Source organism: Physella acuta, unplaced genomic scaffold (assembly GCF_028476545.2).
Source record: "Physella acuta isolate Inbredline_101_S28 unplaced genomic scaffold, ASM2847654v3 ptg000562l, whole genome shotgun sequence".
Lineage (NCBI taxonomy): Eukaryota > Metazoa > Mollusca > Gastropoda > Physidae > Physella > Physella acuta.
In genome coordinates, this window is record NW_026732081.1 from 1,980,449 (window position 1) to 2,006,646 (window position 26,198).

Genomic DNA, 26,198 nt, shown 5'->3' on the forward strand with positions numbered 1-26,198 from the left:
ATGAGACTTACACAAATAAATTATTTTATTCTGTGTGCTGGATAGAAAATAATTTAGTTTAGGCCTAATATTTTACTAATAATTAATAAATAAACTTTAGTTGTTAGATTAGATTTAGTTAAACGCATGTATTTTATTGTCCTACGTCACTTAGTTTTTTTTTTTACTTTAGTCTAGACGTTTAGTTTATAATAATGTTTAAAGATAAGACAGCTTGGTTCTCCAAAAGCTGCGTATCCAATGCATCAGTCGTTTGGGGTAAACAAAAAAACGTAGATCTACTTATTTATTAGGCCTACTTCTTATTAAATTTAATACTTAACTTTTTAACTTTTACTTTAGTCTTAAACTTAAATAATAAATGAATAATATAAGTTTAAGTAGCGAGTAGATCAATATACTATATAATAAATATATAATATAAAATATTAAATAAAGTGAAAGTAGTTAGTAGTGGTGTAGCCTAGGCCTACTGACTACACTACAGTAGTAGTACTACTTCACTGCTAGATCTACTACTAGATCTAGATCTATTCTAGTATTCTAAAGTCTAGATTCTAGTCTAAATAATAAATATTATTATTAAATAATGTTACGCTTTAGTTAGAACAATTATGCCTTTTTAATAAAAAACAATGCTTATACTTTCTTTAGTTATAGGCCTATAGTAACAATCATATATAGTAATTTATTATAATATAGTTGCTAAAATCTAGATTTAATTAATATAACTATTTCTGTTAATTTGGGGGGGGGGGGGGGAGATGTTACATTTTTATGTTTGAACAGAATAGGCAGGTTGAATAAAATGAATTTACTTAAAGGTTAATTAGTTAGTTAGGATTAATTAGTTTATAGCTTTACTGCTTCATTTATTTTCCAGCTATAATAAAGTACTTAAATTCAAATAATATACATACTCCTCTTCATTTACTTAGACTGGTACAGATTATTTTTATTTATTTAATATCTTCACTATTTTGGTCTTTATTATTTCTATCAGAACAGAATGGAGGGAAGTTTGCAGATGTTGACTTTGCACAGTTTCTATTCAGTGATGATTGGAATCATGAAGATACTAACTAGTATGTGATGGTTACAAAACTAGCAAACAAAATTATAATTTTATTGCCAGATTTCATTTATTAAAATAAGGAACATTTACAAAGATTTATATTCATATGTAGAAAAATATTTCATTTAAACAGGTTGTTCTTAAATGAACAGGCTTACTAGTAATGTTTTGCTCTCATCATGATATAATAGCATAATATACATTTAAATATCACCACAAAATCAAATCTATGGAATAAGTGTTTGCTAGTAATTTAAGCATTACAAAAAATATTTACACAATTAAGATAGGTCTATTGTTTACTATTTATGTTTAAATCTTTTTTTACCATACATTAAAAGGTTAATGTGTTTTTTTTATAGCCTCTATAACAGTGAAGCCTATTTGAATCAGCATTTGGCAATATTCAAATCACAGTATGTTGGGGATGCTGTACAATCTGATGGTGTTAATTGTCCACTAGGCAAATATTTTCTCGTTCCTCCAGAGATTCTTGAATGTAAGTATTTTGTTTGTGGGAAGCTGAGATTTAAGTAGCAGACAGTTCATCCTAATTTATGGTCATTCTTTTATTTTTTAAAACATTTATTTTAAGAGCCAGTGAAATTTCTAGAATTTCATATAGGCCTAATTTATAAATATATAATAATGGTGATATATAAATAAACAAACAAGTATGTTTAAGTAAATTTTATTTAAAAGTTTAAATAGATAACAGGTCAGAATCTTAGTATTTTACATTTTGAAGACTTTACCCATATCATGTAGAATCTACCTGACTGAGATACATTTCAACACTTGAATAGATAGTATGGTTATATAATTATATGGCTGACATATATTCACAGGTATTTCAGAGAGGAAATCAAAGTCAGGTTCTGAACATGAAAGCCAGAGTTCTTCAAATTCAACAGATCAAATACAACCAAAAAAACCTCACTTGGATCCAATAATCAAATTATCAGCCCCTCTGGGTTCACCTTCACAAGAGTGTTCAGCTAGTACAAGTTATGAATCTGATCCTCCCAAAACATTAAAACAAAAGCATGTAATCCAAAGTCCTGCTAAAATTAAGGTAAGTTTTAAACTATTGTAGATACCTTCCCTAATACATTTGCTCATATTTAAAAATGTTTCTCTGCTTATGAAATTGTTTAATTAAAACATAATAAAATGTATTGTAAATTTTAAAATAGTACAATTAGTAAGCCTAATTTGAAGTAATTAAAAATAAACAGAGATATAAATTATTTAAGTATTGTTAAAATTTACATCTGCATTGTAGATCTATAATTAAATCAGTATTAAATTTATAGCGGGTTGAAGTTTGTTTTTCAAACATGCAGTTTGCATTAAGTCCCTTTGACCATTTATGCTACACTTTAAATTTTCATTTCCAGGGCACAGATAGATTCTCACTCCATGACTTAGGTAAGGAAACTAAATATTTTAAAATATTATATAACTATATAACATACCACTGAAATGTTTCCTTAAACTACAATCAATGCTCACACATGCTGTGTTGGAAAATAAAAAAAACCAAAAGAAAATTCTAAAATACAGCTTATTAACTTTTTTTAATATTTACATTTCAGAATCAATTCCTCACATTAAAAACTTGCCTAAAGTCTCTGGAGAATTGTTGTATGTGAATCTTAATAGTGATGATGTAGATGTTGTATTTAATGCATGATTCATGAATTATTGTATATCTTTGGTGGACATATGCAGAAAGTTTAATAAATGCAGTCATAAATTTATTGTTTTGAAAATATGTAATGATTGATGCTGGTAATTTGTATGCACTGTAATAGCGAATTATGCTAAATAGACAGAAACTATAATTACAAGTGAGTCATTTTTTAAACTAAAATTATGAAAGGTTTTTATGCCTGACTACTAAGTGCATAAGATTTAAAAGTTCTGTCTAGAATATACAGCTGATGGTGCAAACTGTAACTTTGATACTAATGTCAGTTACAAATAGTGCATATAGTTGGCAAGATTTGCTTCCATTATTGTTAAAAACATGAAATTTAACTATATATAACCTTTAGCTTATACAATATGAGTAAAGGGTAAAATATAACCCATTAGTGTTATAAATATAATTATGAAGCTGAATAATCTTTTGTCAAAATGTATATGTTCACATCAATACTAAAGAAAAGTTTTACACATTAAACAAGTCAGGGTGTCAAATACTCAAAATGTCAGATATCTTATTTCTGTAGTTACATGGAAAAACTGATTACATACAGTATAAATGCAAACAAGAGAAGCAATATTAACATTTTTTAAAAATCAACTGGAAAGCAGTTTATGGCAAATCCAGCTCACCGATACAATTTAGGCATAAATGTTCCAGATACTGAATTTTAACAAGAATTGTAGTCTGCAACAATACTCATGTTATATGAAAGACTAGGAGTTCAATTAAAAAAATATAATACAAAATTTGTCTTTTATTTTTGGATAAATTCTCTAATATACAAGTTAACAGTATCTGGTTCATCCATCTGTACCCAGTGACTAGCGTCATGTAAATACTTTATTGTAAGGTCTTCTGCGTAGTCTTTACACTTTTCAGCTTGACCTTTCTCAATAGCTAAGTCACGACAACCCCACAACAGCAGAACAGGTGTTTTAACCTTTCCACGAGTTGTAGATTCCGGTCTGCACAGTAATGCTGCACGAATGTAATTCATTGGTCCAGTCAAGGAACCTAAAAGACAATTACAAAAAAAAATTTAGTTTTAATTTTCTGTTTTGTGTGCTTCGAAAACAGCTTAAACCTTATGGAAGTTGATGTCGGCATATTTCAATTTGCTATGGCAAACCGATTGTGTGGTCAGTAAAGTATTATCCTCCCTCACATTTATAAGCTTAAGAATTACCCCCCCAGTGTAAGTGGAACTAGGAACCCTCTAACAAGCTTTAATATAAAAAGATATTCTGGTTTATGCAGCTAAATCATATAACTTAGTATGGTAAGGTACATTTTAGTTTTTTTAAAATTAAATACTTATTATTACTATTAAATATAATATTATGCATATATTTTTAGAAATTTATTAACAAACCAATACCTCGCTTAGAAAATAAGTATTTATATGCATCAACATCTTCTTGAGTAGTAGCATTGGTCAAAACTCCACCCTTTGTTCCTCGGAAAATTATGTCAAAGAATTTCATATCAAACAGCCTCACATAGATATCAGGAAGAATGGGAATTAGGAAGAAAAACATATACCTGAAAGGAAATGAAGTTATGCAACAATATTTTTCTTAACAATTTAAAAAGCACATTTAAGCAGAGGTATAGCTGGTAAATATTTATGATAGAATTAAAGTTTTTCATTTTATTTTAGTATCTAAGTTATTTTATTTAATCCGTCAATAAACTTGTTAGAAGGGTTATTAAATGAGTCAATATTTACCAAGACTTTTTGAGTTGAGCCCAGTTAGTTTGTAAATACTTCTTGAATGCATGTGGGTGAGGGCAGTTCAAAACAATGACCTTTTCCACCATCTCTGGGTACAGTCCAGAAAATATCCAAGCTATAGCACCCCCCCAGTCATGACCAACAAGAACACAAGAACTATAGCCTGCCAAAAACAGAGCATTTTCAATACAATTTTTACAATAATAATAAAGAAATGTTTTTTTAAATGCATGGTCAGCAACAGTAGAAAAAAACCATACCCAAAGCTGTGATTATTTGTTTCACGTCTTTAACTAGTTTATCCATTTTGTATTGAGATATCCCTGATGGTTTGTCTGAGTCGCCATAACCTCTTAAATCAACAGCCACTACCCTTCATATACAAGAGTCAAAATTAAATATTACTAAGTATCCTATGATTTACTATATTACTTGTTTGATGAATGTTATTTAAGTTAGTCTGAATTGTAACATCATATAAATTATTATTAATTTATTACTAACCAGAGATAACATAAATTATAGCTTTTTATCCATCCCTCAGAAAAGCTAATAATAAAACTCATGGTCTATAAAACTGAAATGAGTTTTTAACTGTTGAGGCAATTACAATTTAATATCAGATGTGTGGATTAAATATATACCTATAATTGTCTGAAAATTCCTTCAGCTGATGCCTCCAGGAATACCAAGATTCAGGAAAACCATGCATCAAAAGCATTAGTGGTTTATCAGAATCACCTTTACTTACATAATGAATTCGAACATCCTGGGGAAATAAATGTAGAATGACTGTAAAATATAAAATACATGATTTAAAAAATGTATTAAAAAAACTTATTTTTTCAATAATATTCCACAGAATTGATAGGAATTTGTAACAATGAAATATATAATTATTTGAGAGGTAGATACTTCTATCAGACATCTGAAAATTGGAGAGTAAAGAGAAACTTGTAAACATTGAACATTTATAACTATTCTTTATAACAGCCCTGAAATTATATATGATTTTTATTTTGTGTAAGATTTATTGTTATTTATTTTTAAAAATTACGATTTTTTAAATTGGAATTATATTTTGTTTCAAGAAAGGACTGTGTACCTCAATGTAAAGATATCCATGTGTTCCTAATTTTGGGTCCATCAAGCAAGTTGGTGGGCTTTCACGTTGTGTGGATTTAAACATTTTTCTGGGGCCTTTGGTTATAAGTAAAATTCCAAGACGTATCACAACAAGAATTGCAAACAATATGCTTATGTTCATAAGCATGAACAGATAAAGACAGTGATAAATACATGTCTTCATTTTGAAGCTGTGAACAAAAAAAGGTAAAATATTTTATATAGGCTGTATAATATATAGGCTGTGTATGTATATATATATATATATATATATATATATATATATATATATATATATATAGTATTATGTAGGCCTTATATAATATATAATATAGGCCTATACAATACAATATACAATTTTTTTATACATAGATCTATATATATATATATATGGGCATATATATATATATATATATATATATATATATATATATATATATATATATATATATATATATATATATATATATATATGCATTAAAATTTGCAGCTAATTATTATTTTTTTTCAAATAGCTAAACCAGAACGTATTATAATTTGTATTAGGCCAATTAGGCCTACAGTAAAAATAATAGGCTAATAATAATTTAAATTAGGCCTTAATTATCATACTATTTAATGAATTATAGTATTTATAGAATATATTAGATATGTGGCATATTTTATTATTAATTTAAATTAAATCTAGATCTAGATTTCTTCTATCTATAGATCTAGATATAGAATAGAATCTAGCCTATTCAATAGATAGATCGAGAGTATGTTTTTTTTTAAATAATTAATATGTTGGATACGGTTAGTGGTCACTATAATCACCGTAGGCCTAATGAATTTTACTAACATTAATAAATGGACTTTGAACTTAGAGTAATTGACGACAAAACCTTAACATTGGCAAACCACACGAGAAAACAATATTTAAAAAAAAAAAAACTTAGGCCTATCTAACTTTTTTTTCTTTTGACTCTAGACTAGTCTGCTTTTGATCAACACAGAATAGATCTGTCTCTAGTTTTCTAGATCTATCTTGACTCTAGACGCCTATCAATATTATTTTTTCATCATGGTCTGTTTAATTAGTTAAATAATGAATACCACCCCATAATGCCCATATCGCCTCTAGGCATATATAATAAAATCTAGACTAGATAATACTAATAATAGACTATACTCTTCAATTATATAACCAGGTCGGTATTTTTTTTTAATTTCAAAATTTGGGTTAGGTCTAATTTTTTTTTTTTGGAATAAATAATAGATCTACATTTAAAGGCCTATATCTAGTATTATCTACTCATAACTCTTTTAGATCTAGATTCTAGATCTAGTGCCTTATAATATATATTGTTTAGACAAGCCTAGGCCTACAGGTGAATTTCGACTTCACGTATTTCAGTATTTAGCATTTAGCTTCACTCTTCACGTGTGACGTTCGGAGTATTAAAAATTAAAACTAGACCTAGCTAGAATCTAGATCTAGTTACATGCATGTATTTTTTTTTTATCTATATTGATGAGCTTTACTTTTATTCTGTTACAAGTTTAACTCGATTGGTACTTAATACTATTTAACAATCACAACAGCATATAGATCTAGATCTATTTATTTTTATTTTTTTCATTTAGGCCTAAAGATTGTATCGATCTGGAAACAATTTTACCATGATTCCATCTGATCTCGATGCACTCTTCACGCGTGAAGAGGAGGAGTAAAACGAGAAGTTGGACATTTTACTATTTTGGTAGGCCTAGGCCTGGCCCAAAGTAAATGATACAGAACAGAGCATAAACGATTAAAATGGATGAATATAAAAAGATCGTTATCGAACTTGTAAGAAACAGTCCGTCACTCTGGGATCCTTCAAATAAAGATTACAAGAATAAAGAGCAGCGAAAGCTAGTTTGGGAAGAGATAGAACAGATCATACAACCTCCACCAGGTGCGGTTGTGTGCAATCAAAGCAAAGCCAATCATCCGATGATGCGATGCGCTTTTTTTTTTTTTTTTTTTTTTTTTGCGCTGTCGTCACTGCTGTTTTTGTCTGATTGTTAGTTAGGAATTTGTCACCAGAACAGATCTAAGCATTATATATTATCTAATATCTAGACATATTTTAGTAGCTCTATAAGATTTCATGCTATGGTTATATTAAAATGGTTAACCTAAAATCAGGAGGGGGGAGGATGGGCGACGTAGTATATCAAGGCCTAGCCCATTCAACTAGATCTAGATGATTTTAATTTAAATCTAGTAGATCTAGAAATCTAGTCCTGATGACATTTAATTTAAAAACAAATTAGTATGCTGTTGTTTCAGAGACTTCAACCAATCAATGCACTTTGCAGAGTAAAAACAATCTCTATGAATGGACTTAGTAATAGTCAATATTTAATATTTATTATTATATAGGGCCTATAGCCTAGTATTCGATGGTTAAAATAAGTTATGGTATTGTAGCCTGTTTGTTTAAGATTATATATTTATTTATAATTTCAATATAAAATAAGCACTGAGCAAACTTGGCATATTGAAACTTATTTTTCATTTCGGTCATTTCCGACCTACTTAATTATAGACTCCAAACTAGGTCAAATAAGCAATTCTTAAGTATCATAATTTAATTTATTTCCATTTTTATAGGAGTGACCATTGGTGCCAAAACCACTTGGGATCAGCTCACTAGAGGATTCTGTAACGCTTTAAAGAGAAAAAACAGAAAGTCAGGCAGAGGATCAGCAAACAAAAAAGAATGGAAATTTCAAGAGGACATGATGTTTCTGATACCAGCAAAGAAGTCTCGTGCCATGCCAGGTTATATAGATCCTGGCATGGAAAGTGATGAATCTGAAAGGTCTTTCCATGGTACTAGTGTCAACTGCAATGTTGGTGATGCTTTAGAAAGAACTGTGCATTTTAACAAAGTAACTGTTATTGATGGCCCAGTAAAAAAAGAATTGAACGGGCAAGAAGAAGAAGCCCAAATGAAACTTGCTGTCACTAAACTACTTAACCTTAATAGTAAACGAGACAAACTGATTAAACATGAAGATGAACTAATTAAATGTTTTCAGCAACACCAGGAACAAAAGTGTGAGTCACCAAGAATGAGTTTTTTTAAATCTATCATGCCGCAGGTGGATACGTTAAGTGACAATGATTTCCTTGACTTCCAAGTGGAAGTGCTACAAATAATCCAGAGAAAAAGAGCACGTCCTGAAATATTCCATCAACAGCCCTGGACCAGCAACCACCAACATGCTGATGAAATAAGGTGATAGATAGGACTCGAATTTTCCTGAACAGAAGAGATCAATTGGTGTTTAACTGAGCTGTGTACTTTAAATACAAGCACATCAACATTTCTAATGTATTTTGCACAATAACATTTTTTTTTAAATGAAAAAAGAGACAGCGTAATTGCTAAACCAAAAACCTTAAGATCAATTTCAGGGCTAAGTCTGTTGGACTCCCTGTGTCCACCACAACATCAAGGTTAAAGCCTGTTGGCTACTAATGTGCCAACTACACATCAGTTCTAAAGTCTGTTGGCTACTCATCCTGTGCCCACTACAGGCTATTCCTGTCCACCACAATTTCAGGGCTAAAGTATGTTGAACATTCCTGTGTCCACTCATTGATAAGCACCTAACAGGTGTTCCTTTTAAAACATTTTCAAATAATATAGACTCAACTTTGACAATTATTCCACCACACACAAATATATCATTACTACACCCCTATGAATATTTTATGCTGTATATTAAAATGACCAGTTGGTTCAATTTGACTGTGTTGGAAGGCCACATTTTAACTTGCTTTTGCCTAGGTGTAATCTGTGGTCAACAAACCATCTTTATGGCTAACAACACACACACACATTTAATATAATGAAACAAAGAGGTGTGGCCAACTTGTGTTAGGGGTAAATAACTCCATAGAGACCCTCCTAAAATGACAGTTGTCTGACCATGTGTATAGCTAAACACTGCTATCTTCAAATAATAGTTTCGCTGTCTGTCTATCTATCTGACAAGAACGCTCTGTCTGACAAGAACGCTCTAGAGAAAACACAAGCAAATTAAAAACCTGCATAGTAATTCGAAAAACGAAGTATGACGTCGCAACATTTAGCATAGAGTTGAAAATAATCTCAAGGCGGAAAGTGCACACAGTAATATAATGACGTCATTGATTATCGCGTAAACATTGAATAAAAAGGAAATGTTGTCTAATCTAAATGGTTTGCGTGAAGAGTTTCTTGCATACAATTCTTCGGGTAGGGGCGAAGCCCCACCCCCCGCGTAAGAACGTCTGAGCCCCCCCCCCCCTCCCCAACTCAAAAGAAATTTCTTCATCGATACTCTATAATAAAATTACCGCCTAATTAATGTGTCTAATCTAAAAAGTGGTTTTCTTGCAATTTCTTTAATGCAATTCTTCGGGTAGTGGCTAAGCGCGACACCAGTGTTTCTTTCAGACTTTTTCCTCCCCGGAGAGGGGTGGGGGTACTTGAAATTTTCGGGGGCGGGGGTAGAATTTTCTGGGAGGGGGCGGACACTGGAAAAAGTATATAATTATATTTCGTTGAATGGGACGGTAGACATGTTTTTTGGGGGGCGGTGTGGGGGGGGGGTGGGTTGGTTTTAGTTTAGAGAAAAGAGACAGCACTATCAGCCTAGCGCCCGTTGTACCCTTCCTCAACGGGCCATTTTTCTCGTCTTCAAATAGTAGGCTACCGGATTATTGTAGACCCTATATAAATAAAAATATATAGGCTAAAGAAAATCTTTTTAGTAAAATTATTAAACTTTTTCTATTGATTTTTTCCCACCTTATAGGAGCCCTAGCGGAAGTGACTTAACATTCGATCTAGGGCCTACCTCAATTATTCTAATTCTACGGCAGTAAAAGCAAAGTTTCTTCCAGGCATCATGTGCCCCACTCCCACTGAGTAAAAGGAGTAGGCTTGTCTTTTGCCCTATATTCTAGATCTGTATTTCTCCAGTCTAGGCTGTGAATTAAGGTACTCTAGACTCCTACTATGAAATGGCTGGGACTACCGTGTTGTGTAAGTCTATAGGCCAGGCCCATTGTGAGTGTGTCAGATTCTCAAAGAATGCACAACCAACACGATTGAGGCTAGGTAGCACAGTAGTATCCTTTATTTCTCTTTAAACGCGCCACTTAGTCCCACATCAACCTGTTTGCTTTCACTCCAACTTTCAACTGCCCCCCGCATTCATCCCTACACACCACCTTTCTCTCGCTCACAACATAGGCCCTAGCCACTGTCACCCGACACGTCAACACACCCGGCCTCGCGTCTCACTACATGATACATACACACACGCAGTGATCCGTTCCACGTATTCGCCTTTCATACACATTACTTCACCACACCTATACTATATTAGAGAAGGATTTTTAAAAATCTTTTATATTATTTATATATTTCTAAACAATGGCTGAATAGCCTATTAGGCTGCTTATGTATTATTATAAATACAAATACTACTATTGTGGTAGAATTAGGGGCGCAGCAAGAGGGGGCGGGGGTGAGGACCGCACCGAGTGATACCATTTTGGGTGAGAGATTAGACTAACTATTGCTTTCATGTTAATATTTAGTAGTAGAACTATCTATAGTGCTTACATTTTATATCTTAAAGCAGGGGTCTCCAAACTACGGCCCGCGGGCCGAATGCGGCCCGCGATGTCCTCTCATCCGGCCCGTGGAGATTTTTTTGTCCACGGAAAAATCGTTTGTTGGTGATGGCTGAGGAACTTTGCCCAGAAAAATCAAAGACATGCCTGGAAGAAACTGGCCCCCGAACTGAAATTTGATAGTTAATGCGGCCCTCGGCCTGAAAAGTTTGGAGACCCCTGTCTTAAAGCATTGAGCAGCCTTACTTTTAATATTATTCTAGGTCTATTTACAGAGCAAGATAGTAGCATATAAGAATGGGAATCTGAGTGAAAGGCCTGCAAAAAAAATATTAGATCTATGTATGTATTGTTTGTGTAAGCAACAACGGGACTGAAGGAAACCATACGTGAGTCTTCCCGTTTTGTTGGAGACTGCGTAAAAACTGAGTCTTCCCGTTTAGTTGGAGACTGCGTAAAAACTGAGTCTTCCCGTTTTGTTGGAGACTGCGTAAAAACTGAGTCTTCCCGTTTTGTTGGAGACTGCGTAAAAACTGAGTCTTCCCGTCTTGTTGGAGATTCTTATAAACAAGCCTACACGCCTTGCTGGGGCTACCATTCAAACTGAGTCTGCTCGCCAAATTACAGCAGTCGTACTATTAACCTGCTCTAAATACGTACTACATAACTGGACGGTCTCTGCTCAAATGTGCTATGACAACCGGACGGCGACTGATAAATAAGCACTACCACAACCGGACGGTCTCTGTTTAAATACCCGAGGCTGGTTGGAGACTTCGTTTTTGTTTTCATCTGTTGGAGGCATCGTAAAAATGTAACCATTTTGTTGGAGACTTCTTAAATAAATAAGTGCTACGACAACGGATATGTTACATTTACATACTTACGTGCCACTACAACCAGACAACTCTAGAAATTACGTGCTACGACAACCTAATAAGTAAAGTTTCCCTTTCAAACCTGACGGTCTATGGGGCAAGTGAAGTAGAGTTCACTTGTTTCTGTGACCTCGGCATATGAAGAGATAATGTGGTCAGCACTATGCTCAGCCGCCTTTACTTTCCCTAACGTGAGTTAGGTACCCATCAGAGTTGGGTGGACTCAGGGATGGTCTACTGACTTAAACCCGGACTTACGGGTTAGCAGTCCAGCTCTCTACCGCTAGACCACTCCGTCCCACACGACAACCTAATGGTCTCTGTTTAAATAACAGGCTGGTTGGAGACTTCGTTTTTTTCATCTGTTGGAGGCATCGTAAAAATGTAACCATTTTGTTGGAGACTTCTTAAATAAATAAGTGCTACGACAACGGATATGTTACTTACGTGCCACTACAGCCAGACAACTCTAGAATTACGTGCTACGACAACCTAATGGTCTCTGGTAAATACGTGCTACGACAACTGAACGGTCTCTGTTTAAATACCTGAGGCGGGTTGGAGACTTCGTTTTTTTTTTAATCTGTTGGGGGCATCGTAAAAATGTAACCATTTTGTTGGAGACTTCTTAAATAAATAAGTGCTACGACAACGGATATGTTACATTTACATACTTACGTGCCACTATAACCAGACAACTCTAGAAATTACGTGCTACGACAACCTAATGGTCTCTGGTAAATACCTGAGGCTGGTTGGAGACTTCGTTTTTTTTCATCTGTTGGAGGCATCGTAAAAATGTAACCATTTTGTTGGAGACTTCTTAAATAAATAAGTGCTCCGACAACGGATATGTTACATACTTACGTGCCACTACAGCCAGACAACTCTAGAATTACGTGCTACGACAACCTAATGGTCTCTGGTAAATACGTGCTACGACAACTGAACGGTCTCTGGAGTTACGTGCTACGACAACTAGATGGTCTCTGATTTTAACGTGCTACAACAACCGGACGGTCTCTTATCAATACGTACTAATGAGAACTAGATGGTATCAGTATTGATACATTGCATGAGACCAAATAAAGACAGTAAAAACTGAGATTATCGCTTGTTGAAGACTTCTTATTTAAATAAGCGCTACGACAACCGGACGGGGTGTGGTCCTAGGTTGGACCTCGCCGAAGAGCGCAAGGCAATAGATCCAGTAGATATTCAATTGCGCGAGCTTCAATGTAGACATGTACGTTGTTGTAGCTTTCGAGATGGACGCCCAGGAACACAAGCTAAACAGATTTTTATTCTCAGCGCGAAGATTTAAGTTTAACGTGTCTTCGCGGGCGTCCGCACTGATACCCCCCCCCCCCCCTCCCCATAACTTAGCACAGATCGCCCGCACCATTTAACCTAGCCTACACTGAAATTTTTTAAATAAAAAACGTTTTAATAACAAGCTTTTATGTAATAATGCAATAAAAAGTAGAAAATAAATTATACATTACTCAGAGGCGTATCCAGGTTTTCTTTGTAGGGGGAGCGAAACGAGCAAAAAAGGCGCCGAATTTTTAACACGTTCTATATACGTGTATTATATATATAATTACTAGCTGTATGTCATTACTTCGCTATGATGTAAAATAAATTGAAAGTAGCACTCTGAAGAAATAAGAAAAAACACACAATGTAGGCCGACAAAACAAAAATTGTATCGATCTAATAAAAAAAATATGTATACACACTACAACCAAAAACAATGAACGTAATACAATCTGTTTTGTAATTCTTGTAAAATAAACCGGGAGTGATCTCCCTTAAACTTTCTCGAATATTCTTATATAAAACAACGGGGGATGAGAACTCGGGCTATAGATGTGATTTTTACAAGCTTTTATTACAAGCTTTTATTTAACTCACTTCCTCGTCAGTCGACAGTCGACAGTCTGTCTGTCTAGACGGAAACGCAGGAGTGAAAATTCGGACAGTTCTACTTGACCGACACGATTCACAGTTGGCACATGGGTCAAGACATGAAGACAATGCAATCTGAAACTAAATTTGACTTAATTGGATGCCTAATTGATTTTTTATGAATTAATTAAAATTTGGACCGAATTAGTAGGCATGCCTAGCCAACCACACCACACGCGTCATCAATAGCTGCGCCATCACGACCACGTAATGGCTGCGTTCAAAAACCATTGCGCGCCTACTGAACGTGATATTCAGAAGGCGCGCAATGGTTTTTAGTCATGTAACTCTATTGTAGATAAAACATGTAAAGTACTGAAAAAAAAATTCATAAAAAACGTTTTAATAACAAGCTTTTATGTAATGATGCACTAAAAAGTAGAAAATAAATTATAGACTACTATTTAAATAACTATAAAGAAAAGCGTGGGTGTCTTCCTTAACATTAGTAAAGGTATCCAATAGATACTAAAGTGACCCACGCTTTTCTTTATAGTTATTTAAATAGTAGTCTATAATTTATTTTCTACTTTTTAGTGCATCATTACATAAAAGCTTGTTATTAAAACGTTTTTTATGAATTTTTTTTAACTCACTTCCTCGTCGGTCTGTCTGTCTAGACGGAAACGCAGGAGTGAAAATTCGGACAGTTCTACTTGACCGATACGATTCACAGTTGGCACGTGGGTCAAGACATGAAGACAATGCAATCTGAAACTAAATTTGACTTAATTGGATACCTAATTAATTTTTTATGAATTAATAAAAATTTGGACCGAATTAGTAGGCATGTCTAGCCTACCACACCACACGCGTCATCACCTTCAATAGCTGCGCCATCACGTAATGGCTGCGTTCAAAAACCATTGCGCGCCTACTGAACGTGATGTTCAGTAGGCGCGCAATGGTTTTTAGTCATGTAACTCTATTGTAAATAAAACATGTAAAATACTGAAAAAAAAATTCATAAAAAACGTTTTAATAACAAGCTTTTATGTAATGATGCACTAAAAAGTAGAACATAAATTATAGACTACTATTTAAATAACTATAAAGAAAAGCGTGGGTGTCTTCCTTAACATTAGTAAAGGTATCCAATAGATACTAAAGTGACCCACGCTTTTCTTTATAGTTATTTAAATAGTAGTCTATAATTTATGTTCTACTTTTTAGTGCATCATTACATAAAAGCTTGTTATTAAAACGTTTTTTATGAATTTTTTTTACAAGCTTTTATTTAACTCACTTCCTCTGTCGACAGTCTGTCTGTCTAGATGGAAACGCAGGAGTGAAAATTCGGACAGTTCTATTTGACCGATACGATTCACAGTTGGCACGTGGGTCAAGACATGAAGACAATGCAATCTGAATCTAAATTTGACTTAATTGGATGCCTAATTAATTTTTTATGAATTAATTAAAATTTGGACCGAATTAGTAGGCATGTCTAGCCAACCACACCACACGCGTCATCACCTTCAATAGCTGCGCCATCACGTAATGGCTGCGTTCAAAAACCATTGCGCGCCTACTGAACGTGATGTTCAGTAGGCGCGCAATGGTTTTTAGTCATGTAACTCTATTGTAAATAAAACATGTAAAGTACTGAAAAAAAACCTCATAAAAAACGTTTTAATAACAAGCTTTTATGTAATGATGCACTAAAAAGTAGAAAATAAATTATAGACTACTATTTAAATAACTATAAAGAAAAGCGTGGGTGTCTTCCTTAACATTAGTAAAGGTATCCAATAGATACTAAAGTGACCCACGCTTTTCTTTATAGTTATTTAAATAGTAGTCTATAATTTATTTTCTACTTTTTAGTGCATCATTACATAAAAGCTTGTTACTAAAACGTTTTTTATGAATTTTTTTTTTAATCCATTTTAAATACTTAAAGTTTTAAAAATAGAATAAAATCTCGTAGACAAAAGATTGCACACCAATTGAACGCCAAATAAAAAAGTGCATAATAGTGCGCAATATTATTAGTACTTTAAAAATTTACATTAGTTTTTTGAGAAATCGGAAGTAGCGTAAATTACTACTTCCGGTCAACGGAAATTACTCAAAATTTGACAAAAGGTAGAGAATTAGATCTTATTCTTACATGTGAAATTTCATTTATCTATCTGAAATAGTACTCAAGTTATAGGCTTTCGAAAAATTCAACGTAGAAAAAGTACCACTTCCGATTATCGGAAATCGCTCAAAAGTTGATACGGATCTACGATTTTGATAAAATACTTATATATGAAATTTCATCAACCTAGCTGTAACGGTACTCAAGTTATCGTGTTTACACACGGACAGACACACAGACATACGGACTGAATTGCAAAGCCCAGTTTTTCAGACTGGATTACGCATAAAACCTCTTAATTTTGATAAACCTGGATTGATAATTTTTGCCCGATTAAAATAAGTCCTCTATACTTCGGATGTGATGAAGGACTGAGGAGTAATACGGTGAAAATTGTTGAAATTTCAAGTGATTTTTGTGCACGATTACAATACTTTCTCTATACTTCGTATATACGAGAAAGTAAAAAAGTCAGTATGAAATTGCGCTAAAAATTTCTTACATAATAATTCCTGGGGAATTATTTAAGACAAGTGAAATAGGGGAAATAATCACTCTCTTAATAAAAATATGTATATATCTACACATTTAATTATACTTATCAAAACAAATAAATAATTACTTTAGAATATAATGAAATTGTTTAACACTGTTCGTGTTTACAAAATGTTTTTGTCTATAATAATTTAATATATCGTCATCATAAATGCTAAAGTATTACAGCATAATGAAAGTTTTTAAAATCAGAGTTGGTATAAAACCATGCTTTTCGGTGTAATAGAAACACATTCGGAATAACAGCCTACATTTAACTAAATAGTAAATTTCGGTCTTTTAGTTCAGATAATATATTTTTAATTAACTTCGCTTCTTTGTGTTCTTTAAAGATCATTTTTTAACATAGTGATAGGTATTGGTTAGATCACTGTATTGATCACACACCTTTTTACTGGTAATTGCAAAAAAAATATTCACATATTCACAGAGTTTTACGTTTAAAAAGCTAATTTTCTGGCGGCATGGTACTTTGGTACATCATTTTTTCTACATGTACTTAACAGATCAGTTCGGGTGTGTTGGTGGGGGGGGGGGGGAGGTTCATCTTCATTCCCCACTGTCCGGTCACTTTAGGTCAATTATCCAACCCAGTGTATACCTAGGTATGACATTAATGTCGCTCTGAAGAATTGTGGTGGTAAGGTGTGTGTTGGGGGGGGGGGGGATAACCAACTCAGAGTGAATATAGCGTCAGTTTTTAGATGACTGTTCTAAACATACATATATATTACACAAATATATATTAAAGAAATAGATTTAAATAAGTAGCAGTGGTATATGACAATATTTTTTTTTATATAGGGGTTCATGGGGGACGGGGGTTGTAACTGTTCATATAATTTGTAATCGTAATCACTATCGCCCAAGCTGTAAGAATACTACTACTTCATCGTGATGACGTTGTTGACCTTGTCAAAATTTCCCCACCACTACGCAGTTTGCTCATAAGTAAATTTAAATAGAGGTGCCACATCAGTTGAATTTGTTTCTGTATTGTAATTTTTTAAAATTAATCACACGATTTAAACTGTATATATAAAGTAATTATGTGTGAAGTTTTATGTATAACATTTTCTAATTCAATTAATCGTAAGCAAATACATTATACAGTTGCCTTAAACCTAACACCCCCTCTTGCCAAGTGGTACTACCCGTAGAGGTTTTTTAAACATTGCAATGCATCGTAATGGTTATTTTTAGAATGGCAAACTGATGCAGCTGTTAATACGTGTTGTAAACGTAGACACTACTAGACTAGTACAATATTGCTTAATTGCTGCATGAAAAGAAATCTTGTGATTTACAAATTACACAGATGTGCGGACCAAAAATATTTTTTAACAAATATCATTGTTTAAAACTTTGCGATTAAAAAGTTTCCAAAAAGGCGCCACTTTGCTGAAAATGGCCCCTGCTCTCCTCCCCCCCCCCCCCCCCCCCCGCGTACGCTACTGCACACACACATAATTATAACATAATATATTTAAACAAAGAGGTGTGGGCCGGCTGGTGTTAGGGGAAATAACTCCATAGACCTTCCTAAAATGACAGTTGTCTGACCATGTGTAAAGTTACCCACGCTATCTTCAAATAGAACCGCATTGTTGTAGACCCTATATAAATATATAGTCTAAAGAAAATCTTTTTAGCGCATACGTAAAATTATGAAACGTTTTCTATTGATCCCCCTCCCCTAGCGGAAGTGACATAACATGCGATCTATGGCCTAGCTCGATTATTCTAATTATACGGTAGTAAAAGGAGTAGGCTAGCCTTTTGCCTTATATTCTAGATCTGTATTTCTCCAGTCTAGGCTTTGAATTAAGGTATTCTAGACTTCTAAGAAATGGCTGGGACAACCGTGTTGTGTAAGTCTATAGGCCAGGCCTATACTATATCAGAGATTGAGATAGGGAATTTTTAAAAAATCTTTTATATTATTTATATATTTTTTTAAACAATGGCCTATTAATTAAGTGTTATTAAAAATACAATTATGATTAATTGATTATTGTGGTAGAATGTCTAGATCTAGTGATCTAATACTCTTGATTTGTATTACCGATGTCCAACAGTAGGCCTCCTCTAATAATAGACTCGAGGTTAAGGCTTAATAAATAGGTGTGTTGGCCTTCTAGATATATATATATTTTTTTTTTTTGGTTTATTGATCTAGTTACAGTCAAGTATAATTAATTTATTAGTATTATTTAAAAAAATTTAATTAGTGTTAAGGGCAAGGCTGTAGTGAGCTTAACAGTCAAGTATTTATTTTTTTCAATAAGGGCAAGGCTATGGTAGGCATACATGCGGCCTACTCATATTATTTGTATTACGTTGACTACCAGTAAAATAAACCTCCATTTAAGAAGATTCCATTATGGTTGTGTCTGTGGGGCCGTTGCTAACAACAATGTAGGCCCTAGTGATCAATAAAACCAAGCGCATGCCTTCGGGTAATTTTTCAAATGAGTTCGACTGACCCATAGAGTCCTTGCATATGACGTCACGGATCGTTCAGTAAGTAAACATCCGCCATCGCGGTGTACCGGTCCGCATTCAAAATGGCGATCTGTGCTGTGAAAGGTTATGATACTCAAAGTGGCAGATCTAAAGGTATTCATTTATTTTGACTGCAGATCTAGTAGATCTAAGTTATGAAAGCGTTTACCACGCAATAGAAAAAATGGGCGGTTTTTTTCATTAAAGGTTAGAATCCCGTTTTTTTGTACTATATATATATCAGACCTTACCTTAGATCGCTGACTTCTCAATCCCTCACAATTTATCCTAATTTAAAATCGCTAAAATATTTAGCCTCATAATTTACAACATAAATTAAATTGTATTTTTTAAAAATATTGTTATGATTTAAAACATAATTGTTGTGTCGCACATTGAAGCAGAATACATAATAAATACTTTAAAAGAACAAATATCATTTTATTATGTTTTTTTTTTGTCTATCCATTAATTAAAATTGATTCCATACTAAATAAAATTACTATTTCACTAATTAAATATTTTTGTTTATTTATATCTGGATTGGAAATTTTTGAAATTAAGTAAAGAAGTGCGCAACCCCATTCCCGGAAACGTCTAGTGCTCCCCCCCCCCCCCCACCCAATCACCTCTCCACCTATAAAAATGTCTGAAAGAATCAAACCTTGTCACGGTCAGGAATATTGTAAAACGTCAAGATTTGTCAAAATCGCATTTTCCATTTCTTTTACGATTACAATAAATTATAAACTAAAGAAAAAAAACACTTAAAAACAAATATTCATGTTGGATTAGGGGTCGTCCATAAAAGGACTCACACTCGTAGGGGGGAGGGGGTCCGTAATTTTGTGACGGTGTGTGGTGAGGGGGAGTGGTTCAGATGGTGTGACGTCACTTTTTTGCAATGTAAAAAAGCAATGTTAGAAAACGAGTTTTAGCTGTTTCGCGTTTTAGAAAACGTTTTCAATAAATTGTACTAGCAATTGATCAAAATACTCTATGTTGACAGAGTTATGACAAGATTTTGGGAAAATGATCTTTTAAGAAAAATTCAACAGGAATTTTTAGGTCGGTTGTAGGCTGAGGTGTGACGTCATTTTAGGGGGGGGGGGGCTCCTGGCTTTTTTGTGACGACGTGTGACGGAGGGGAGGAGGGAGGTAAAAATCGTCCAAAAAAGCCTGACGTCATTTATAGATGACCCCTTGATGTAAAGAGAATCCCCATTCCAAATTAAATAAAAATCCACTCCATCCCCTTGTATTGAACGATTTTTAAGGAGCATTTCCGTGGGTTGTATTAATTTGAGATAAACATTCTATGTGGCTGGTTTTTTAAAAAGTTTGAATCAAATTTACGAAACGTGTTAGCGGTCGTGCTCCTTACCATCCAGTTGCGTAGCTAAGGAAGGACGGGTGGGACGGCCGCCCTGGGCGCTGACTTTAAGGGGTCGCCAATTGGATACACATTTTAAAAAAAAACATTTTAAGCTGGGGCAGAGGCATAGCGGGGGCGGGGGTGCGGACCGCAACGGGTGACATCATTTGGGGGGGGGGGGGGGGGGGGGGGTTACACCAAGGCGAAAAAAAAATGCAAACTGTGTAGAAAAAAATGCTTTTTTGACAGTTCCATAAATGATTAATTAAAGTTAAATAGTCTTTATAAGTACAAATCGACAATGCCGACAAGGGGTTGGAGTGACACCATGACGTAAATTGCTAATTATAGAGAAAACAATGCTATATGAAACAGTATTATTAAAATGTTATACATAACCATCGTTACTATTAAGTGTGCACCTATTAAAACTATCACCGTGGGGGTGGGGGCTAGCTCCAACTACAAAAGTAACTCTACGCATGATTCACGCATAATGATTTTTTTTTTTGGGACTAAGTAAGTTTGCATTAGTTTGACTAATCAGCAAGTGCACAAAAAGGCGTGCAAAGTTAATAAAGCAGGAATTGACAGATACCTTATCTGCGAATATCTATTTTTAGAACCATTAAAAATATTAATGAACAATGTTTCATACATCATAGTTGGGTGTTGCTATTTCATTTCGTTTTTTTTAGAGGAAAAGGAAAACGGAGGTGGGTGGGATCGGTCATCCTATTCTTCATTAATTAAATAATATATTATTTAAGATAATATATCAGTATTATTTTTCATTTTGATAGTACTGGACATATCAAAAAGTTCGCCAAAAACATTACAAACTGGCAGCACTGGTTGCACTATAGATCTGGCTGCGGTCGACACGCGTGAGTATTCAATATATATATATATATATATATATATATATATATATATATATATATATATATATATATATATATATATATATATATATATATATATATATATATATATATTTGCAATTAGTTGTTGGACATTAACATTTAATTCTAATGCATTAAATTTCTTTTTTTTTGCGGTCTAGTTTCACCAAACAATAATGGAAAATGGGTTATATTATCAATGGAGACTGAAACAAAGGAAGCTCAGGTTTTGTGCTCTCTTACGGGTCACACTCCACCAGAGGCGTAGCGACCCTTGCCGGCGCCCGGGGCGAACTTTCAGTTTGGCGCCCCCATATATATATATATATATATATATATATATATATATATATATATATATATATATATATATATATATATATATATATATATATATATATATATATATATATATATATATATATATATATATATATATATATATATATATATATATATACTATGCGTGTGTGTTTGTGTGTGCGACAGTCTGGAAAAAAAAAAATTAACAATTACGCTGATTGTCGTTCCCTAAAACTTCACTGGACGCCAATCAAATTCCCCTTAAGATGCCGAAACGAATAAAAAGTAGAAAAAAAAATCAGAAGAGCTTAGAACAGTGGGCTCCATCGAACCCGTGAGGTTCGGTAATTCAGTCTCAGGGCTTCCGCGGAGCTCAAGACACACACCCGACTCATAGGATTCACGATCGGATTTTGTCATTGTGGACGATACAACTATTAAGAAGGGTTCGGTGATTGCGCATATGAAACTGGTGGGGTTCGATACTCCAAAAAGTTAAGAACCAATGCTTTAGAGTGTATTTTGTAGAAGGTGCAAGCCTTATTTGGTCTACTTTTGGTCGTGTCTTTAGAACAATTTAGTTATTATTAGGCTAATATTGCAATTTTGAATTATCAGTTAGGTTGAACAAAGTAATAATCAGTACAATATACTAATTTTCTTCTCTCTTAAAATTTTGGCAAAGAGTGTCGCTTCCCATCCACCCGCTCCAACAGTCTGCTATTTTACTGATCGGATAGCGATACAAGAATACGTTATATTTATTTCTCTTTAATGCAGTGATCCAGGCAAGATGTAATGCAATCAAGTAAAAGTATCTGATCTATCACGATCAAGTTGAGAGAATCGTTGAGAGTCGCGTTATTACTTAGCAAAACTGGGTAGTGAAATCGTACATTAAGTGTTAGCAACCGATCTAGTACAAATCCTGCGATTTTTCTTAGTGAAAAAGCGTCCCACCATCTTGGACAAAAATGGTAGAGCGGATTTTAAACGCCACTCTTTATTATGTTACACAATCGTAAAATACGCTTTAGTTAAATGGGTTTCTTTTCTGAGTGATATCGGTTATTTATTCCTTAATCCGTTGTGAATTTTTCCGATTTTAGTCTTCGAAAAAGCGCCCCCCCCCCCCCCCATCTAGGAAAGCTGGAAAGCGGTTTTTCCGGTCATCGTTTCTTAAAGATATACGCTTTACAGTTACACAATCAAGGTAGAAAGCAGTTAAATCAGTATGCAAAGGCTCTCAGCCGTTAAATTTCTTTACTTTGACTGTTTATATTTAAAAAATGCAGCTTAAAATTAGCTTTTAATTATTTTTTTACCCCTTTTGGCGCCTCCCTAGGGTCGGCGCCCGGGGCGGCCGCCCTCCCCGCCCTCCCCTGGCTACGCCTCTGCACTCCACAGTGTCATTTAGGACTGTCGTTTGGTCCTAACTTAGAGATAAAGTTTACGATCCATGGAGGAAATGGTGAGATATTTTGTCTTACGTGACTTTTGGAAGGTTGGCCGTGGCCGTTTCTCGATTAACTGAAATTAATTAACCCTTTAGCTCCTGATGCAGTTAAGCGCCGCCTGTTCCAAAGACTAATTTTTAATATGGTGTCCTTACGCTACTGTTTCTAGTTTTTTACAATGAAAATTCTGGAATTTAAACAATTTTTTTTTAATAATTTAGTAATCGTAACTGTACATTGATTATTTTATGCGAATGTTTCAAATTGCGTTAAGATCCTCACATTGTTTTTATAAAGATGTAAATTCTATATCCGTTACTAAATAGAAGAGATGTTTAACTTGGAGTTACAGGATTAAAGCTATACTTTAAAACATCATGCACCTGCACTTAGGATTTAAACGTTTTAACAGTTTAGAGTTTCAGAATTATATTTTTACATAATTTGAGTATTTTACATAACTCAAATGTATTTATTGAACAGCTCAGGTATCTTTACTTGGACACTATGGCATGGGACCAATGGCTGCATGTATGTAAATTATATAGAGAGGAGTCTACCTATAAGAATGATGTAAATTATGTTTCATATTTTGATGATTTAGTTGCAAGATACAATGGCAATAAAGACTAGATCTATAATTATATAGGCCTATGCTGTAATAACATTTTTTTTCTAATTTAAGTTGGAAACTCATTGTTAGATGAGTTAAAAAAAGACTTTCAGGCATGGCTTGCTACCAAAGATGTGAAAGGTAATTTGACTGACCTTCAATTATCCTCTTATCACACGCACTATAGTTGAGCCCAGAATTTTTTTTTAAACGAAAATCTGTTTTGGAAAATTGTTTTTCATTCAATATTTTCCAAGAAATTATGTACAATTGCACTACTTATTATCTCCCTTCATTCCAATATAAGAAATTAGGCCCATATAGAGGAATTTTGTGTATCTTAAAATGACGTAACTAAGGTTACTCTAAATGTTTATAAACTCTTACACACTACAGATCCACGGTATACCACAGTTATATTTTGTTTATATAGTTGACATATTTGTCAGAAGGTAGAAATATGCCTATATGTTGTTTGAATGTTTTTACAGTTCAAAATATGGTATCGTTAATGCTTTCATTTTTACAGGCTTATTTTACTTTATGACATCATTTTTAAGCTTCTGTTCTAATTTTTAAACATTCATATACATTCAAAATACATTTTCTTTTTATACAGTGTCATTCTTTAGTAAGTAATTTATAAAGAAATAACAATAAAGAGAAGTAATTGCTTTTTAATTTGTTTAGTACAAATCTATTAAAAGGAGCATGAGCATCACTATTTGACTATTTAAAAAAGGGAAATAAGTTATGGAAGTGGTTTGAACGTTTGCTTATCTTTGATAAGTTTGATTGTAGGAGAAAGGGGACTCGGCTTTCACAGTGGTTTTAAAACGAAGGAAAAATGAGCGTGGAGTGGTGTCTATAGAATAAGAAAATCCAACAGCAGCTACGGTAATCTTTTTTACAAAACAAACATTAAGTCAAAAATGCAAGAAATTTTTTTTTTACTATAACAATTTTTTATGGTCGCCTTGCCCCCCCCCCCCCCCCCCCCCGCATTGCGGGGTCTGGCGGCACTGTATTTCCGCCCCTGCTGTGTATTCGAGAAAGTAATTAAAACTCTATAGCAAATCCGGTAGGCCCTGTTCATTTGAAGTGAGACAATTGGTGCACGCAGTTTTATTCCAAATGTTCCTTCAAATAGTTCAAGGCCAGAGCAAAATTTAAATTTCATGTGATACTTTTAAAATTGTACTCATTTATTTTAAAGCTAACTAGATCTATGCTGTTATATCACCTACATTATATAAAAAATGTATTTATATTAATTTTTATTATAAGTTTTATAATTTAAAAAATACACAAATGCATTGTGATATGAGAGGGTGTGTTTTATTCATGCTCCTTAAGAATTCTTTTACATTCATCCTCAGACAAGTGACTACAAAACGTTTGCTGAAAGTTGGAAGAAGAACATTTTAAAAAACTTATTTACCACATTAAACCTAGAGGGCTTTGCTGACGACCATGACTAGATCTGCCATCTAGAGCTCATCATAAATATTTCAAAATTTCTCAACAATTGAATGAATGTCAATAACAATTATAAAATTATATTTTTTAAAATTCTTTTCATCTATTTCTCACTCAGGCTCCTTGTATTTTTGTTTTGTAAATTATTTTTATTGGAACACTTATATTTGAAAATATTAATAATAAAACAGATAGTGTTAGTTACCTCACAAGTTAAAGACAGTTACAAATACTATGGACGTTTCGACCCAAGGTCTACGTCAGCACACAGCAGTGTGGTTACAGGGACTATTGCTGTTACTCCTGAACGTGTTGAATGCGTAAACAATAACATGATGTGACTAAACAACGCAACAAACATGCAAACAATAATACCAAGCGACTGAACAATTACCACAAATTTGCAAACAATAACACTCAGTAACTTAAGAACTTCCACAAATTCGCAAACAATAACACAATGCGACTCAATTACTTCCACAAACACAATACAACAGGAACCCTCTCCAGAGGCGTAGCGAGGAGGGGGCGGACCGCACCGGGTGACACCAAGGCAAAAAATAGCAAAATATATAGAGAAAAACTTGACGGGGGGGGGGGGGGGGGGGGGAAGGGTGCAAATCGAAAATTTGAAAGTTCTTCCCCGGGAAGGGTTACTACGCCTCTGGGGGATGACACCATTAAGTGCCGCACCGGGTGACACACGAACTCGCTACGCCACTGACCCACTCAACAACTTCCAACATAAATGCTCCCT

The 26,198-nt window shown here is 33.9% G+C and overlaps 3 protein-coding genes and 1 long non-coding RNA gene across 8 annotated transcripts; 2 read left to right on the top strand and 2 right to left on the bottom strand.

The window, feature by feature from the left end:
• Window positions 1-8: 8 nt before the first annotated feature.
• LOC131946492 (telomere repeats-binding bouquet formation protein 2) lies at window positions 9-2,811 on the top strand. Of its 2 annotated transcripts, none has more exons than XM_059307293.1 (6): window positions 9-258; window positions 1,004-1,085; window positions 1,438-1,574; window positions 1,924-2,150; window positions 2,476-2,506; window positions 2,674-2,811. In XM_059307293.1, exons 1-6 carry the CDS (start codon window positions 195-197, stop codon window positions 2,769-2,771), a joined length of 639 nt encoding a protein of 212 aa, XP_059163276.1. In that variant the 5' UTR covers window positions 9-194; the 3' UTR covers window positions 2,772-2,811. The 2 variants fall into 2 exon arrangements, with proteins under 2 accessions (XP_059163276.1, XP_059163277.1); XM_059307294.1 differs by having other exon boundaries at window positions 1,009-1,085.
• LOC131946489 (epoxide hydrolase 4) lies at window positions 1,751-7,356 on the bottom strand. Of its 4 annotated transcripts, none has more exons than XM_059307287.1 (7): window positions 7,311-7,356; window positions 5,630-5,840; window positions 5,169-5,293; window positions 4,785-4,897; window positions 4,519-4,687; window positions 4,168-4,331; window positions 1,751-3,803 (listed from the first exon to the last, which is right to left on the bottom strand). In XM_059307287.1, exons 1-7 carry the CDS (start codon window positions 7,319-7,321, stop codon window positions 3,544-3,546), a joined length of 1,053 nt encoding a protein of 350 aa, XP_059163270.1. In that variant the 5' UTR covers window positions 7,322-7,356; the 3' UTR covers window positions 1,751-3,543. The 4 variants fall into 4 exon arrangements, with proteins under 4 accessions (XP_059163270.1, XP_059163273.1, XP_059163271.1 ...); XM_059307290.1 differs by lacking the exon at window positions 7,311-7,356 and adding an exon at window positions 7,018-7,036; XM_059307288.1 differs by lacking the exon at window positions 7,311-7,356 and adding an exon at window positions 6,466-6,481.
• On the top strand, window positions 6,376-25,516 carry LOC131946491 (uncharacterized). Its single transcript, XM_059307292.1, has 9 exons — window positions 6,376-6,407; window positions 7,276-7,589; window positions 8,291-8,740; window positions 21,488-21,571; window positions 21,751-21,838; window positions 23,290-23,363; window positions 23,833-23,880; window positions 24,035-24,103; window positions 25,342-25,516. The coding sequence occupies exons 2-9, from the start codon at window positions 7,448-7,450 to the stop codon at window positions 25,347-25,349; spliced, it is 963 nt and encodes a 320-aa protein (XP_059163275.1). The 5' UTR covers window positions 6,376-6,407; window positions 7,276-7,447; the 3' UTR covers window positions 25,350-25,516.
• On the bottom strand, window positions 12,094-12,759 carry LOC131946493 (uncharacterized). The gene is made up of 2 exons (XR_009387712.1): window positions 12,503-12,759; window positions 12,094-12,247 (listed from the first exon to the last, which is right to left on the bottom strand). It is a non-coding gene; the product is annotated as an uncharacterized LOC131946493 (long non-coding RNA).
• Window positions 25,517-26,198: the final 682 nt, after the last annotated feature.

Coding starts and splice junctions, on each gene's coding strand:
- LOC131946492 (XM_059307293.1), top strand. CDS start 195: ATGTTTAAAGATAAGACAGCTTGGTTCTCCAAAAGCTGCGTATCCAAT. Junction 1,086..1,437: donor AATCATGAAGATACTAACTA/GTATGTGATGGT, acceptor TTTTTTTTATAG/CCTCTATAACAGTGAAGCCT. Junction 1,575..1,923: donor TCCTCCAGAGATTCTTGAAT/GTAAGTATTTTG, acceptor ATATATTCACAG/GTATTTCAGAGAGGAAATCA.
- LOC131946491 (XM_059307292.1), top strand. CDS start 7,448: ATGGATGAATATAAAAAGATCGTTATCGAACTTGTAAGAAACAGTCCG. Junction 21,572..21,750: donor TCTGGCTGCGGTCGACACGC/GTGAGTATTCAA, acceptor TTTGCGGTCTAG/TTTCACCAAACAATAATGGA. Junction 21,839..23,289: donor TTGTGCTCTCTTACGGGTCA/CACTCCACCAGA, acceptor GCTACGCCTCTG/CACTCCACAGTGTCATTTAG.
- LOC131946489 (XM_059307287.1), bottom strand. Junction 4,898..5,168: donor GAATTTTCAGACAATTATAG/GTATATATTTAA, acceptor TTGTATATGAAG/GGTAGTGGCTGTTGATTTAA. Junction 4,688..4,784: donor ACAAATAATCACAGCTTTGG/GTATGGTTTTTT, acceptor TGTTTTTGGCAG/GCTATAGTTCTTGTGTTCTT.